The sequence below is a fragment of the Balaenoptera borealis genome (genome assembly GCF_965194805.1).
Source record: "Balaenoptera borealis genome assembly, chromosome: 10".
Lineage (NCBI taxonomy): Eukaryota > Metazoa > Chordata > Mammalia > Artiodactyla > Balaenopteridae > Balaenoptera > Balaenoptera borealis.
In genome coordinates this window covers 87,044,158-87,060,185 of record NC_138874.1, presented here as the reverse complement: position 1 = coordinate 87,060,185, position 16,028 = coordinate 87,044,158, and the positions used below count along the sequence as shown (strand labels likewise).

Here is a 16,028-nt window from a genome sequence, read left to right as displayed (position 1 = left end):
AAGCTGGTCCTCTAGAAGGAGACTCGGACCATGTGTGGAAAGGGAAGGAGCAGGGTGTTAGGGAAAGAGCTGGGGGAATCCTCAATAATTGATCTTGGCGCAATGGCAAAATGTCTCTGGAATTTAGTGTCCTCCCTTCCAAGAGGAGGCTGACCCAGGATATTCCTAAAGTCTCTCTCACCACCAAACTTCTGTGACTACCTTGATGACAGGCAAAACTAGGAGTTGGGATTTCAGAGCTGTGTGGTCTGAGACCAGCCCGGTGACCTCCTGGGCCTTGTATCTGCGTCTGTGAATGGGGCTGGGGGAGCTACCTCACTCTTGGGAGGCTTCTCAGGTTATCACAGGATGGAGAGGACTTGCCAAAACTTCTGTGCCAGCTTCACCGTGGACTCGCTCTCCAGAAGGAAGCAGCTTTGGTTGCTGAATTTGCAAATCTAAATATAACACCAATAATGCCACAGAAAGGCTGGCCTGGAGGAAATGGGGCATGAGGAAGCCAGGCCAGGGCTAGAAGAGGCTGTGGAAAGGACGGAGGAGGGAAGCTGGTGATAGGACAAGGTCTGCTGCATGCAAAAAACAGAATACTCACTAAAAAGTGGCATTCTGCTTCAAAATGACGGTCGGTAGCCAGACTTCAGTCTTGAGACAGAAGTTATCCAAAAGGAAGATATTTTGTGTGAATCAGAGAATTCCCACCCCCCACCCATCTGTCTCTCTCTGTCCTCTGGTCTGATATAGGTCAGAGGCTTCTGACATGTGATGTGGTGGCAGAAGGGACCTTCTTCCTGCATTACCAGACACAGGGTTTGTGTTCAGGGTAGCTCTGGATCCACACATGCCCTACTCAGTCTGCACTCACTGAATATTTGTGGAGTAAATAAGACAAATACATGTCTTACATAAATCAAATAATTATATTAAACTTTAAGGGGGAGGCCCCCCAAGTCAGTAAATCAAGAAATAATATTTTCATGTAATATTTTAAAAATCAAAATTAATGCAAAAATTCCATGATGAACAAAATACTGACATTTTAAATGAAGAGAGGACCAGGTCTACTGACACGGCGCTGTGTTCCAGCACAGTCCTCTGTGAGAACTGTTGGCCTTGTGGCCGTCAATTCTCTCTTCTGCCCAGCTGAGGCCCTGAAGGCCACTCCTAGTGTTACTCCACTATTTTGGGGATCCCACTGCTGTGGGCTTGGGCCAGGGCCCAGCAGAGTTGCCTTCCTACTGGTCTCTGAGCCACCAGTGTCACCATGCCCAGGCCCTCCTCCATTCTTCCACCCTAATCATGACACGCCTCTGAGTAAAGGTTTCCAAAGGCTTCCTGTTGCCTATAAACCCCATCTCCTTGGCCTGACTAACAAGATCCTTGACTCCCTGTATCCCCCCAACCCAGCCTCAGCTTTGACCGCACCTTCCCCCCATACCCCCAATTCCTGGCACTCTCAGCTTCTCACTAGACCCCAAACATCTCAGACAATTTCCTCTGAGCCTTTGTAGTTGCTGTTCCCACTACCTAGCTGCTGTTCCTCACTCTTTTGCCTGGTGAATTTTTATTTTCCCATCAAGATCCAGCTCTCAGGTCACTTCATCTTAAAACCTCAAAGCAGTCACTCCCTTTTTAGGATTCTTACAGCTCTCTGATCTTCCCTGTTCCCAGCAAAGAATTATGAGTAGTTTTCACTTGTTATCTATCTATATCACATGAATTTTTAAAAATTAGCTGTATTATTTTCATAAACTGAACAAAAAAAAACTATTTTCAGTTTAGGACAAAAAAACAGTTTAAGATATAAAATACAAAAGATGTCATGTGAACCAAATCATAATTCAAAAATTGCTATAGCACTGGAGATTAAATGGCTAAGTACTACCTGAGTGCTATGAATTCAGGATATATAGAAATATAATTTAGAGCTGCAAAAGACTTGAATGTCCGTGTAATCCAGCCTTCTCATTTTACAGGAGAAAATGAAGCATTAAGTGTGACAAGAATTGCTCAGATTTGCACAGCCAGGAAGCTTCAGAGATTAGAGTAGAATCTGCATCTCTGGACTCTCAATCCAGTGCTCTTTCCTTAAGTGGCCTCCCTTCCTGTGCCCTAGAAATGATCTGTAAGGGGAAAGGGATGACTTGAGCTGGGCCGTGGGCCGGTGGGATGGAATGGGAACAATTGTGGGTTCATAACAGTGGGTTAATTATGCCTAAAATGTTTGGTGTCCAAATTTTGAAGGCCTTTGAATGCCAAGCTAATGAGCTTTTACCTTATCCTGCAAGAAACAGGGAGACATCGAAGACTATTCATGAGTGGAATGACATGATAAAAGCAATTTAAGAAAATGAACATGGGGAAGGGGAGAGATAAGCTAGGGAGACAAGATGGGGGACCACAGAGGAATGAATAAAGAAGATGTGGTATATATATACAATGGAATATTACTCAGCCATAAAAAGAATGAAATAGGGCTTCCCTGGTGGCGCAGTGGTTAAGAATCCATCTGCCAATGCAGGGGACAAGTTCAATCTCTGGCCCAGGAAGATCCCACGTGCTGCAGAGCAACTAAGCCCGCGTGCCACAACTACTGAGCCTGCGCTCTAGAGCCTGTGCTCTGCAACAAGAGAAGCCATTGCAATGAGAAGCCCACGCACCGCAATGAAGAGTAGCCCCCGCTTGCCTCAAATAGAGAAAGCCCATGCGTAGCAACGAAGACCCAACACAGCCAAAAATAGAAAACAAATAAATAAATAAACTTATTTTGAAAAAAGAATGAAATAATGCCATTTGCAGCAACATGGATGGACCTAAAGATTGTCATACTGAGTGAAGTAAGTCAGACAGAGAGAGAGAGAGAAATATCATATGATATCGCTTATACGTGGAATCTAAAGAAAAATGATACAAATGAACTTATTTACAAAACAGAAACAGACTCATAGACTTGGAGAGCGAACTTGTGGTTACCGAGGGGGAAGCGGGGTGGGGGTGATAGTTAGGGGGTTTGGGATTGACACGTACACACTGCTGTCTTTAAAGTGGATGACCAGCGGGGACCTACTGTACGGCACAGGGAACTCTGCTCAATGTTATGTGGTGACCTGAATGGGAGGAGAATTTGAAAAGGAGTGGATACATGTGTGTGTATAACTGAGTCGCTTTGACGCACACCTGAAACTAGCACAACTTGTTAATCAACTATACTCCAATATAAAATAAAAAGTGAAAAACAAAAGATGAGGGACCACTGGCATAGTCCACCATCCATGAGGTCACAATGGCTGTAGCTGAAGGAGTGGATAGGAGGGTACAGAGATGGGTAAGATGCGTCTGAAGATGAACTGATGTAACTGGTGAGAGGAGATGAATAGTCAGTGAGAGAGAGAAAAAGTTAAAAAAAAAAAAAAGCTTGGAAATTTCAAGCCTGAAGATCCAAGAACACCAGATTATTTAATTACTTGTTAAATTTAATAACAAAAATAAAATATACCATTAAATGATTAGTAGCATCTTAAAAAAGAAATCCAGAGTCAATAATGAGATCATTTAAACTCTTGTAAAAGGAGGAAGTCAGCTAAATAATCAGCAGACCTAGTGATGATAGTTACATTTTTAAAAATCCGTTCATAACATGAATTAGTTAAGAGACTGGATGTTTTCTTTGCCTCTCTATATACCAAAGACAATATTAGAGATATTTCTACTCCAATTTGATCTAAGAAACATATAAGTTGGAGATACCAGGCCAGTTGTGAGGAGAGCACAGGTAGCTGTCATAAGGGTACCCAACCAAGTAGGTGTAGATAATTCACAGGCAGTCACCCTTGCAGTTCTGGGAACTCAGGGTGAGACTGAGTAACTCTCGGCCAAGAGTAACAAAAAGCCAGGCTTGATTCAGTAGACATTGGGGTGCTGCAGGCCCTTGAGGAGGGAGTGGCCTGGTGAAAGCTGGGTTTTAGAAACATTAGCTGAATAGGCCCTGACAAAGCTTCAGAGCATGGATTGGAGAGGTACACTGGCAGAGACAGCTTTTTCCTGGTGCAAAGGGGCAGCTGTAGGCTTGGATCTTGGCTTCAGGGGAAGGACCAGCCCCACGCATACTGAAAGGATGAAACTCCAGAACTGGGCTTAGGTTAAGATGTGGGGGATGAAGAAGGAAGAAGGAGTTGCCTGCTCTTTGTTTGTGAAGAGTTGCTTGAATATGAAATCCTCTTTACTCCATTCCTAAATCCAGATTAAATAGGAATTTTCTCAGATTAACATTGCTTTACGTTCCACTTTTTCTAGAAAAACAGAGTGAAAAAAATACACTAAAACCTGCCTTTTCATGGTCCTCTGTGAGTGCACTAAGAAGCTAAAAGGAAAACAAGATGTTTTCTGATTTTTTTTCTACTAAGCTTTAAAAAAAGCACTTCTTGCAGATGGTACCATCTTTTAAATCATGTCCTGTATATAATAAAAATTATTAGAAAGGTTTTTAGTGAAATATGTCTGTTTTTGGACTACTCTTTGCTGATCTGGCCACGTGCAGCTGCCTTCCCAGTGTCCCCCACCCCAATCCCAGCCCTAGTGGAGCTCTGCATCCCACCAATCCATCCTTCCATGCCAATCAGCCATGTCAGGTTGGGGAGTGTTCTCAGTCAACCCTCCCTGCCACTACCAAAAAAAAAAAAAAAAACAAACCCACAGCAACAACAATAATAATAAAACCCAATTCTGGAGTACCTTCCGGCCTGGAGGAAATCTACCCAAGTTCATCTACAATGAACATCTATTGCATACAGCTGCCATTAACAGTCTCATACAAAATAGTTGCACCGCCCTAAAAATCCCATGTTCCCTAAAAATCCTTTCCTCTTCCTGAACTCCTAACAAACCTCTGATCTTTTTACTGTCTCCGTGGTTTTGCCTTTTCCAGATTCCAGGTGGAATCATACAGTATGTAGTCTTTTCAGATTGGGTTCTTTTACTTAGCACATATTACATTTTAAATCAGAAATCATCAGAAATTAAAAAATGTACAGCCTGTGTAACCAGCCACTACTTACCTGAGTCCAAAAAGGAAAAGAAAAAAAAAAGAAAAGAAAAATGGTTATCTTTTGCCATTCAAATCATAGTAGCCCTAGCCCACTTTTACAGAACTCCTTCCCCTGGGATTCTGGGTGTCCTGGGGCTGCTTGCACGTCCCACATCTCTACTCTGGCTCTTGCTTGTGTCCAGATCCATTCACCAGTCTCTAGGAGCCATTCTCTGGTGCAGAGGGTATCCTCTAGGTTCCATCTGGATTTCTTGGGTTCCTTCCACCTCTTTCCACCAACCCATCCCTTATTCCCCTACAGTCCTAACAGAGTTAATAAGACTTCACTGAAGTTTGAGGAATAACAGAAGGGAAGTATAACACAAAGAATGACTTATATTTGCTACTAGTCAAGGCTTCGCTTAGTGTCCTGGACCCTTCCTCAGGTCCTCCCTGCTTTGCTCCCAGCCAGAGTGCCAGCTCACCTCTGCATCATGAGAATGAATGCTACTAGAGGCCAACTCAACCTGTAGTCCAGGGACCAGCAACCAGGAGGCCCCAGGAAGACAGGAAACATCCCGATACCAGAGCCCAAGACCTGCCGACCTCATCCTCATTTTCTTCACTGCCGGTTTCTGGACTGCAGTCTTCACAGGACGAGTGACAGCAAGGACAGCACACCCCCCACAGATAGGGCTATGGTTGTGTCTTCATCCCAATGCCACCACAGTCCGTGCTATTCCGTGTTAGAGCACCATATGAGGAAGGGCAAAATCCCAGCCACAGCACTCCGCTCCGAGCAGGTCCAGTTGCTTCTGGATTACTGCACAGTGTCAGGGGCACATCCTTCCTGTAGCCCCTTCATCTCCACTCTGCAGCTTTTACAAACTGTGGCTCAAGAAGAAAGTGACGATAAGAAAAATAAAAATATACAGGCATAAGGTAGTCTAAATTCACACAGAGAAAAATCAAGTCCCACAAAGAAGTGACAGTCTGGTAAAGAATACGTCCAAATCAGGTTACCAAACTGACCACTCAGCTTCTCTGTCTGAAACTTTGCATGGGGGTTAACAAGGATTTTAATTTTCCTCAAGCAGGTGTTTGCTTTACTTGACACAACTAAAAGGCCCGCAGTGGGAAAAGGCCTGACCCTTCACAGCTGAGCCCAGAGGGTGGGCTTCTGAGCAGTAGAGTCAGCATCACCTGGGAACTTGTTAGAAATGCAAATTCTCTTGGGCTTCCCTGGTGGCGCAGTGGTTGAGAATCTGCCTGCCAGTGCAGGGGACACGGGTTCGAGCCCTGGTCTGGGAAGATCCCACATGCCGTGGAGCAACTAAGCCCGTGCGCCACAACTACTGAGCCTGCGCGTCTGGAGCCTGTGCTCCGCAACAAGAGAGGCCGCAATAATGAAAGGCCCGCGCACCGCGATGAACGGTGGCCCCCACTTGCCGCAACTAGAGAGAGCCCTCGCGCAGAAACGAAGACCCAACACAGCCATAAATAAATAAATAAATAAATAAATAAATTGTATAACTTTAAAGAAAAAAAAAGAAATGCAAATTCTCCAGCCCTACCTAGACGTACCCAATCAGAAACTCCGGGGGTGGAGTGAAACTCTGGGTTTCAAAGGGCCTCCAGGTGATTCCGGTGCAGTTTGGTGTGAGGACAACTGGTCTGTCAGATTCTAAAGTAAGCTGCTTCTTTGAAGGCAAAAAACTGCTGGTAACTTTCAAATGATGATTTTTCCTCTCTCAGGACCTCGTGGGATCTAAATTTGTTGAGATCCATGCTCAGCCAGGGCCACACTACTACAGTGTGTTGTTAAATAACTAAGTTTGTTGATATTAACTCAAAACTTTGAAAAAAAATTTTTAAACAATGGCAAAGGAGAGAATATAAAATTCAATTTGGTTTATACAAGGAATAATAAATATAATTATTTATATTACCTGTTCACCATTTTTAAATGCGTAAATACCATACTGCTTAAAAATTACATATTAATATTGTTTTAAAATGTGTATTAGATAAGCTATGTTCTTTGTTTTATTTTGTTACGTACACATGGCTGTCTCTCCACAACTTTAAAAAATTAGAACATTGTGATCCTATTATCATTCTCCCAGACATGGAAGGATATCTCAGAAACGGAAAATCAAAGTGCAGCTCTTTTATGCCTTACCTATTTTCACCCACACACAACTTAACACAACTTAACACAGTGAAACAACTGATGTTCAGCTCAAGAGAATCCTCTCCTGAAACAGTCCAGGTGCACATTTCTTTGCTATTGCATATCCTTCAAGTTGTGGTAGAGGAAAAAATGTGCTCCAAAATGGAGCACAAGATACTAGAGGGCAGCAAAAGCTGTGCATCACACAGTGTATGAAGAGTTGATAAAATGAGCTGAGAGCATTACCACATTTTCTTGGTTTGGGGGACACTGACTTGTAAGGTAACCTAAGTTTGGCAGCTGTAACTGAGCAGTCTGTGGACGTCAGGGTCTGTGTGAATGAGATGCAGAGGGAGGAGAAAAATTCAACAATTTACTATAGTTATAGATTATAATTATTTTAATAATCTATAATTAAAAGTAATTAGGAAATGCCAAGAAGCATCAACTACCAAGTTGAACAAATGACAAAATTACATCAAACTTTTTTGCAACTATTTGTAACATCTGTTTGTCTACGCCTACAGCAAAGTCACTTATGCAAATCAGCCGCTGGCTCCCTATTACTCTGCCTGTGTCCCACTCTTGACGGAACTCTGATAGGATCCTTCACTCTGGCTCATTTTGTCCTTTTACCCGGTTAGGCATTAACTTAGGCTAAAGACATTCCACTCGGTTACAGTCAGCTTATAACCAGGGGTGCCCTCTGCTCTCCACTTGAAATTATTCAATTTCTTTCCAATCAATCCATTTCAACCTCTCTCTCAATCTCACTCCCTCTCTACTCCCAGACCTCCTATTTTTCATTTTCACTCATTCCTCTATCTCACAGATTCTCTATAGTTCCTCTGGTAAAGGAGAAAGGGGTTTGCACAGGATGTACGTGAACAAATTCTAGAATACTGTATGGTTCTGAGGTAACTCAAGAGTCCAGCTTGAAGGACCCTCCGTGTGTCTCTGATGGGCCAGTTGGTCCTCTTCTCTCTCATCCATCCTTTTCTCTCTGCCGCTGAGCCCGGTGCTTTGCTGAGCTCTCACACATATGGAGTCAACCTGCCCAGCCTCCCTAACTGGCGATATAAGATGTGGCCTCATTTCCTTATTATGACTGGCACTGACCTTCCCATATCTGAACTTGGGCCCCTCAGTGGGTCCCCCAGTTATGTAAATGATTCCCCAAGATGCAGCCTTAAGGATGTCCTGAAAGAAGTCTCTCTTCTCTTTCTTCTCCACTCTCCAGCCTGTCCTCCCTCTGCACTCCACTGCTCCGTGCCAATGGGAAACTCTCTTCCCCACAGCCCAACCAAGGCTGGGCTGCAGATCCTGACAGGATACTACTGAAGATTCAGGGACAATAAAGAGAATTATCTCATTGAAAATGGCTAATGATGGCATTGTGGATGGCTCTTCTCAACGCAGAGGCCCAGACCCAGTCTCAGGTTCAGAGCTACCTGCCCACCCCTCCAGCTCCCCACCACTGAAAACCCCTCAGGTTTGTCTGTGCTCTTCAGGTCTCCAGGTCCTCACAGTCATTAGACCTAGAAGGGAAAAGAGCTCCGCCAAATCCCCAGTCTAAGTTCCCACTTCTTGTTTGACAATCTCCCTTTTCCCAAGGTTGTTGAGAGTAGGAATGTCTATCACTTATGCAATAAATCTTCCGCCATTTCCTTGATGCCCAGTGGCCCTCAGGAAACAACTACAGCAGAACATCAGCACGGGAGAGTTAGCCTGAAATTAACACTTAGTGGAGGACGCAAACAGGCCAGGCCAGACGGAGTTCCTCTGACAAGCTGTCCTCTCATCCTCTCAACTGCTCCATCCCTACACTGAGAAACTTTGCAGCATATGAGTCATAAATCCATACATAGTCCAAGAGACTACTTCTCCCAGATTCCAATTCCAATCAATGGGGTTTCCTAGACCTATGCTAAGCCTAATTATGCACCACTCTTCATATTAGCTAACAGAGGGCTTAGCTCCCAAAGTGAGAAAAATCTGCATTTTTTAATGGAAAAAGTCCATTTTCTTCTAGAACAATGGCTATATACAAGTTTACATTTCATTAACTAAAGGGCCCAATGAAATAGCTTTCTCAGAACAAAGGAAAGGCTTGCCTGGAAGGTCAATTCAAATATGTTACTCTTTCAAGGCAGAACCATGTGAAATTTTATTTAGATATATTTTAAGTTAGAAAATCATTACGAAGAAAACAAAACATGGTCCTATACTCTGACCCCTTTTTTAATCTATAAACTTTTCTAATTACAATTAGCTTTGAAAACCATTTAACAACTTCTTGCATGTCCTTCTAAAAAGTTATGCCCATACCAGCACACATGTATGTATGTCTTTTTTTCCCCACAAAAAAATATATGCATATTCTGAATTTTCCTTCTTTCTTTTCTTTCTCCTCATCCTCCATTTTCATTTAACTTAATAATATCTCGAGTATCAGAGTATATCAGCAATATAGCAATATAGCATATCAGCAATATAGATGTATTTTTTTAAGGTCTGTGGTATTCCATTTATGGTTTTATCAACGTGTATTTAACTAGTTCCCTTTTAATGATAAATGGGCATTTAGGTTGTTTCCAGGTGTTTTTAGTGGGAAAGGCAGGAAGGATTAGGGTTATTACACATAATTCTGGAATAAACATGCTGATATGTATAATGTTTGTATAGTTTGTGACTATGTTCATAAGGTAAATTCCTAGCAGTGGAATTTCCAGGTCAAAAAGCATGGTGGTTTTACATTTTGACAGATATTGATTGTAATAATTTATATTCCCAAGAATATCTGTATTCTCATACACTTGTCAACCCTGGGAATTATTACGCTTATTAAGTTTTGCCCATCTGATAGACAGAACATGATATCTCACTGTTTCCATTTAGATTTCTTTAAATATAAGTGATGTTAAATAACTTTTCATTGGTCTGTTGGCCACTGGCATTTTTTTCCTGTTAGCTCTGCGTTCACATCTTTTGCTCATTTTCCTATCACATTTTTAAGCTTTTTTTTACTGAGTTGTAAAATTTCTTTGTTAATCAAAACATGTAGTTCTTCTTATTATTATGTGTTGCAAATATTTCTTCCAGCATGTCATTTATCTTTCGATTTTGTGCATATTACTTTTTGTTCTGCGGAAGTTTCAGATATCTGTTCAATTTTCCAGATTCTACCTAGTAAAGTTAACCAAGAAAAAAAAATCTTGAGGCTGATTTCTGTCTATACTGTGTCCTTCAAGGTAGCTCCATCCTTGCAATGTTGATGCTCCGAGGACAATAAGTGATAAACAGTGAGGCTTGTGATAGCTCACATGTCTCCTCAGAGCAGACATATCTGAGAGTCAGAATTCCTCTTACAGCCTGAGACTGACCCAGACTTCAACAGGTGGGGGCATGGCCCAGTGACCACACTCCTTATAGAATCAGTCACACCTTCCCTCTGCTCAAGTAGAAAATGGTCAACTTAATGAAATACAATATAATTCATGCTGTTTGGGGGTTTATGGTAAGTTGTTTTCTCTTTTTTTTTTTTTTTATACTCAGGAAGGAGAGAAGACTTTTTAAAAAATCAACCTAGTTGTTAATATTTTATGTTTAATTTCATTTCTTACAGGCAGCTTCAAAAAATGGTCCATGATATCAAGAACAATGAAGGTGGAATAATGAACAAGATCAAAAAGTAAGTTAGATGCCACAGCACTATGTGAGCACTTATTTATGTAAATAACATCTTATGTCAGCCTGCACTAAGTGGAAGAACACAAAATTTCCCTGTTACCCGAGTGATGAGTCGCAACCTCTCTAGCATGTGACACTTTCTTACTCATGGCTAGAGTCATGGTGGTCAGACCCACATTCAGGAAACATGGTGAATGAGTGGGTGGTACTCAGGCACCTTGCTTTTCTCTCTCACTGCTGGAAAGCTGAGCTATGCCATTCAAGGTGCCTGGCAAACATCAAAAGAGACCTTTATAGAAGCAGGACAGTCAGCTTCTTTGACCACTTAGCTAAGGGTCACTAGGACACACTTGGAGAAATCCAAAAGAGAAGTTGCAAGAACACAGCCTGACTTCTTTAGGATGCTATAACTGTTTCCATATTTTGATTTCTGCTTTTTCAATTATGGCCTTAAAATGGTGTTTTCAATTGGCACTTGAAGAGGGCAAGTTAGAATTCCAAACCTTCCTGCACACACAGACACACAGACACACAGACACACAGACACACACACACACACACGTCCCTAAGGTTCTTTTTGTTGTTGTTGTTGTTTTTGTTTTTTAGAGAATAGAAATTGTACATTGTACATACCAGCATTTGCCACTCAAAATCTAAGTCAAGAGGAAAGGGGAAATGGTATTCTGTTAAGATTTTGTTTAAGGTTTATTTGTTTTTGTTTTTATGAAAGTAATACAGATTCACCAGGAAAAAGGAAATCAAAGAGTTCAGAATTGTACAAAGTCAAAATCTCTCACTTTCTCCCATCCCCACCCTAACCCACTCCCCGAAATGGACACAGCATGAGTGAATTTGGTTTATATATCTATATGTGTATGTTTACACACACACATACACACACTGACATAGATATAGTCCATACCTGTATGTACATACATTTTCATCATGAGTGGCATCATACCACATACACATTCTACCAACTTGCTTTGTTGGTTTTAATTAATGCTAAATCACGGACATCTTTCTTTGTTAGTATGTAAAAATAACGATATACCTTTTTTTTAAGTTTACTTATTTATTTATTTTTTGGCTGCGTTAGGCCTTCATGCTGTGCGCAGGCTTTCTCTAGTTATGGCGAGCGGGGCTACTCTTCATTGCGGTGCGTGAGCTTCTCATTGCGGTGGCTTCTCTTGTTGTGGAGCACGGGCTCTAGGCACCTGGGCTTCAGTAGTTGTGGCATGCGGACTCAGGAGCTGTGACTCGTGGGCTCTAGAGAGCAGGCTCAGTAGTTGTGGCACACAGGCTTAGTTGCTCCGCGGCACGTGGGATCTTCCCGGACCAGAGCTTGAACCCGTGTCCCCTGCATTGGCAGGCAGATTCTCAACCACTGTGCCACCAGGGAAGCCCACCATATACCTTTTAAACAGATAATTAATAGTCTACTATAAATGTATTATTCATTTAACCAGTTACATATTGGTGGACATTTTTTAAAGTGGGAGTAGGAGTTTAAACGTACATTTTGGAGGCCAATTTGATAATATCTGTCAAAATTTTGTGGCCATTTCTTTTAGTTTACCTGTCACAAATAATACTTCAATAAATATCCTTTGCAGACTTTGAATGTACCAGAAAGCTAAATTACTGAACTGAAATTTCTAGTTTCTGGGTAGAAGGATTTGTGCCCTTGAAATTTTGCTTGATATTACCAAATTGCTGTCCAAAAATTTTGTACCACCAATAGTGGATAAAAGCTCATTTCCTTGTGCTTTCAGAACAGAGTATCTTTTTTTTTTTTTGGTCTTTGCTAAACTTAAGGGTAAGAAATCAGGGACTTCCCTAGTGGAGCAGTGGTTAAGAATCTGCCTGCCAATGCAGGGGACATGGGTTCGAGCCCTGGTCCAGGAAGATCCCACATGCTGTGGAGCAACTAAGCCCGTGCGCCACAACTACAGAGCCTGTGCTCTAGAGCCTGCGTGCTGCAGCTACTGAGCCCACGCACTGCAACTACTGAAGCCCGTGTATTGCAATTCCTGAAGCCTGTGCACCTAGAGTCTGTGTTTCACAACAAGAGAAGCCACAACAATGAGAAGCCTGCGCACCACAATGAAGAGTGGCCCCCGTTCACCACAACTAGAGAAAGCCCGCACGCAGCAACAAAGACCCAATGCAGCCAAAAAATAAATAAAATTAAAAAAAAAAAGAGTAAGAAATCACTTTTTGTGGTGTTTTTAGGCTATAAAATGTAAACGAGTTTCAATATGTATAACTGATCATCATAAAATAGTTTAAATGGTCTTCTGCTCGTGGGGCAGTAGTCATCTCATACAGGAGAAGAATTTGTCTTCGTGTTCTGTCCTATGATGGGGAGAGGTGTGTGATTATTTTCATTTCTTATTTCTGATATATATAGAATCTCATTGAAATGAGAGAACCCTGCCAGTCATTGTTTTAATTACTAGCAATTCTAGATTAATTATCCCACAGTTGCCAATTTTACAATACACCAATTCTCTCAATAATATGAAGTCTTTGTATAAAATGTCTCTTTATTCCATGGCCAGTCATACTTAACAGAAGCCATGGAGCTCAAATTTTTCCATATAATTTCTACTTCATTCTGCCCATTATCCCTAAATGCACTTTTACTTGACAAACCATGTTTTCTTCTCAGCTTGGAAAATATGGCTGCCACAGTCATTACCCTGGGTGAAGTCAATGGCCCTTTGGGTCTAAGTGCCCCGAAGTTAAGCTCTCACTCGTAACCAAGCAACAGGTGCCACCTTGAAAGGAGGAAGCACAGTTGAGCACACTGGTTTCCTAACAGAAGAGCATAACAGAGTTGTCACTGGTTCATGGCCAAATGAGAAAATAAGGACCTTGAAGTGTTGGGGGTTGGCATGCAGCTGCTGGCTGCTCAGTGAGGCCCAAACCACACCTCTTATTCTTGGTCGGTGTTCAGTGACCAACGGTAATCTCTTGAGTCTGTCCTTTATTCTGAGATGATGACCTTCACACATTTGGGGGTATTAAAATACCTTTTCTTTTCTTTTTTGAAAGGAAGGCAATAACAAGTAAGAGTTGGTTTGTGTTTTTTGAAATCTTACTGTGTCATGAACAGATCTGGCACCAGATACACTTTTGTTTTTGTTTTTCTTCCCTTCAGCACCTTGGACAATCTCTCTCTGGACCTCATCATAGGTCTAATGACAATGTCTTCCCAGCTCGCCCTGCTGGCTTGCTGAGAATTAAATGAAATAATAAACAGGAGAGCCTTTGGGGAAACAAAAAGCAGAATTTCTAGACAAATATAAATATTGTTATTTTTGCAACATTACAGTTCTGGTTTATAAGGCTTGTTTTTTGTAATCAAACATGATTTTCTGTACCGCTTTTTTCCCCCCAAAATGAAATATGTTTTGTATGTAATGGTTATTTTATACACTGCTTATATAAAGAGATGTGATATTTTAGTATATGAAGGCTACTGGGTTTTATATAGGTTTATTTATATATATTTTAAATTTCACTAAGCAAATCATTCTTAAATAAAATGGGTAATTATTATTAAAAATAATAATTTACTATAAACCTTACACATTTCAAATAATGAGAGAGAAAGTGTTGTCAGAACTTGTAAAAAGCCTAAAAACTGGGATACAGTTTTGAAATGTAATTTTAGTTTTCTCCTTTTAATGAGTGGGGAAGCATTGTGAATATTCAGAACATTTTATATATGCATAAAGATAGCAGTTTTGAGAGTGCTTGAAACAGTTCAACTTCTAATCTAAATATCACAATCCCCAACCTGGAGACACTCACTGCTCACTTATTTGGCATTTTTTCAATAGTACAAAAATAATTTCAGTCCAACCTACAGCTAAACTGTTGATTATAGCTAATTTTTTTACTATTATTTAAAGCGTTTATTAAATTATTTGTTAAAATAGAGTTCATCTTCTCTTCCCTTCCTACCAACCAATCAACATTTACCTTCCTTGAACCTCTGAGCTCAGCGCTTACATGTATTCTGGCCTCTCGGAGCCTTTTCACCTCCCAACTTCACTTTTGTCGAGTCACAGCCACACTGGGGAGATGGGGAGAGGTGGGAAACCGCTGACTAATGGCTTCGCTACGTTTACAGTACGTTTAGTCTTTCAATGTGATGAGTCCAAAAGAAGCTATTATTCTATTGGTTATCTATCCATTATCTCTAAACATGCTTATATCATGGACCTTGACAACAGTTGTCCTACTCACTGACCAGTTGTCTAATTTGTTATTTACAGGCTGAAAGTCAAAGCACCTCCAAGTGTTCCGCGAAGGGACTATGCCTCAGGTAAGAGTATTTCTAAGATACTTGGATTCTTGACTAATCTAATGTTCACAGTTACTTCTTGAAGAGGGAACACTGTTCTACTCATTTGAAAACAAAAGGAGCCCATCCTAATTTTAAGAATGACCAAATCTATTAGGCATTTGACTGTAGTGGGGAGGTAGTAGTCCCTCAATCCATCCATCCATCCATCCATCCATCCATCCATCCACTCACCTATTTATCACATATGTACTAGGCAACTTCCATGTGCCAGGCACATACAAGGTTTTAGTAGAAATACAGTGAAAATAAAATAGATGTAGTCTCCATATTCACAGAATTTATAGCCTAGAAGGGAAGATAAATGATATTAAAAGCAATTACAATTCAGCGTGATGGGAAACACAAAGTTCTATGGAAGTACATAGCAACAGTACCTAATCTAATCTGAGGTGGAGAATGTGCAGGAAGTGGGGAATGGAAGGCTTCCTAGACAAAGAATTGTTAAAATAGATACTTGAGGGTCAGTGAGGTAGGGGGGGAGGGGTGTGGAATAAATTACTGATAGCACATAGTTAATCAGTGCTCTCCAAGTTTTAGCCCTTCAACCCCATTCCACCTAGGATCAACTTTGTCAGGGAAGAGGAGTTAGTCTTGAGATTGGTAGTGTTTATGGCAGCAGTAAGCTAAGTAAACTATCCACCACACTTTCTTTTTCTAGAACAGACGCATTGGGAGGATAGGTCTAAAATCTCTTTCTACTGGCTTAAATATAAAGATGTCCTGGATGTGGACAGATCTATACAGCCCTCAGTGAAAACCACAAA

General features: G+C 41.3%; 1 protein-coding gene across 3 annotated transcripts in view; it reads left to right on the top strand.

Moving 5' to 3' along the window:
• BLNK (B cell linker) overlaps positions 1–16,028 on the top strand; it is an 83,842-nt gene that overhangs the window by 13,161 nt on the left and 54,653 nt on the right. For 2 of the 3 annotated variants that reach the window (XM_082406545.1, XM_082406546.1), the window contains exons 2-3: positions 10,819–10,884; positions 15,173–15,222. In XM_082406545.1, coding sequence (XP_082262671.1) covers positions 10,819–10,884; positions 15,173–15,222 — 116 coding nt within the window. Of the gene's footprint in view, positions 1–10,818; positions 10,885–15,172; positions 15,223–16,028 lie in introns of those variants that run through there. The other variant, XM_082406547.1, reaches the window with a different exon arrangement.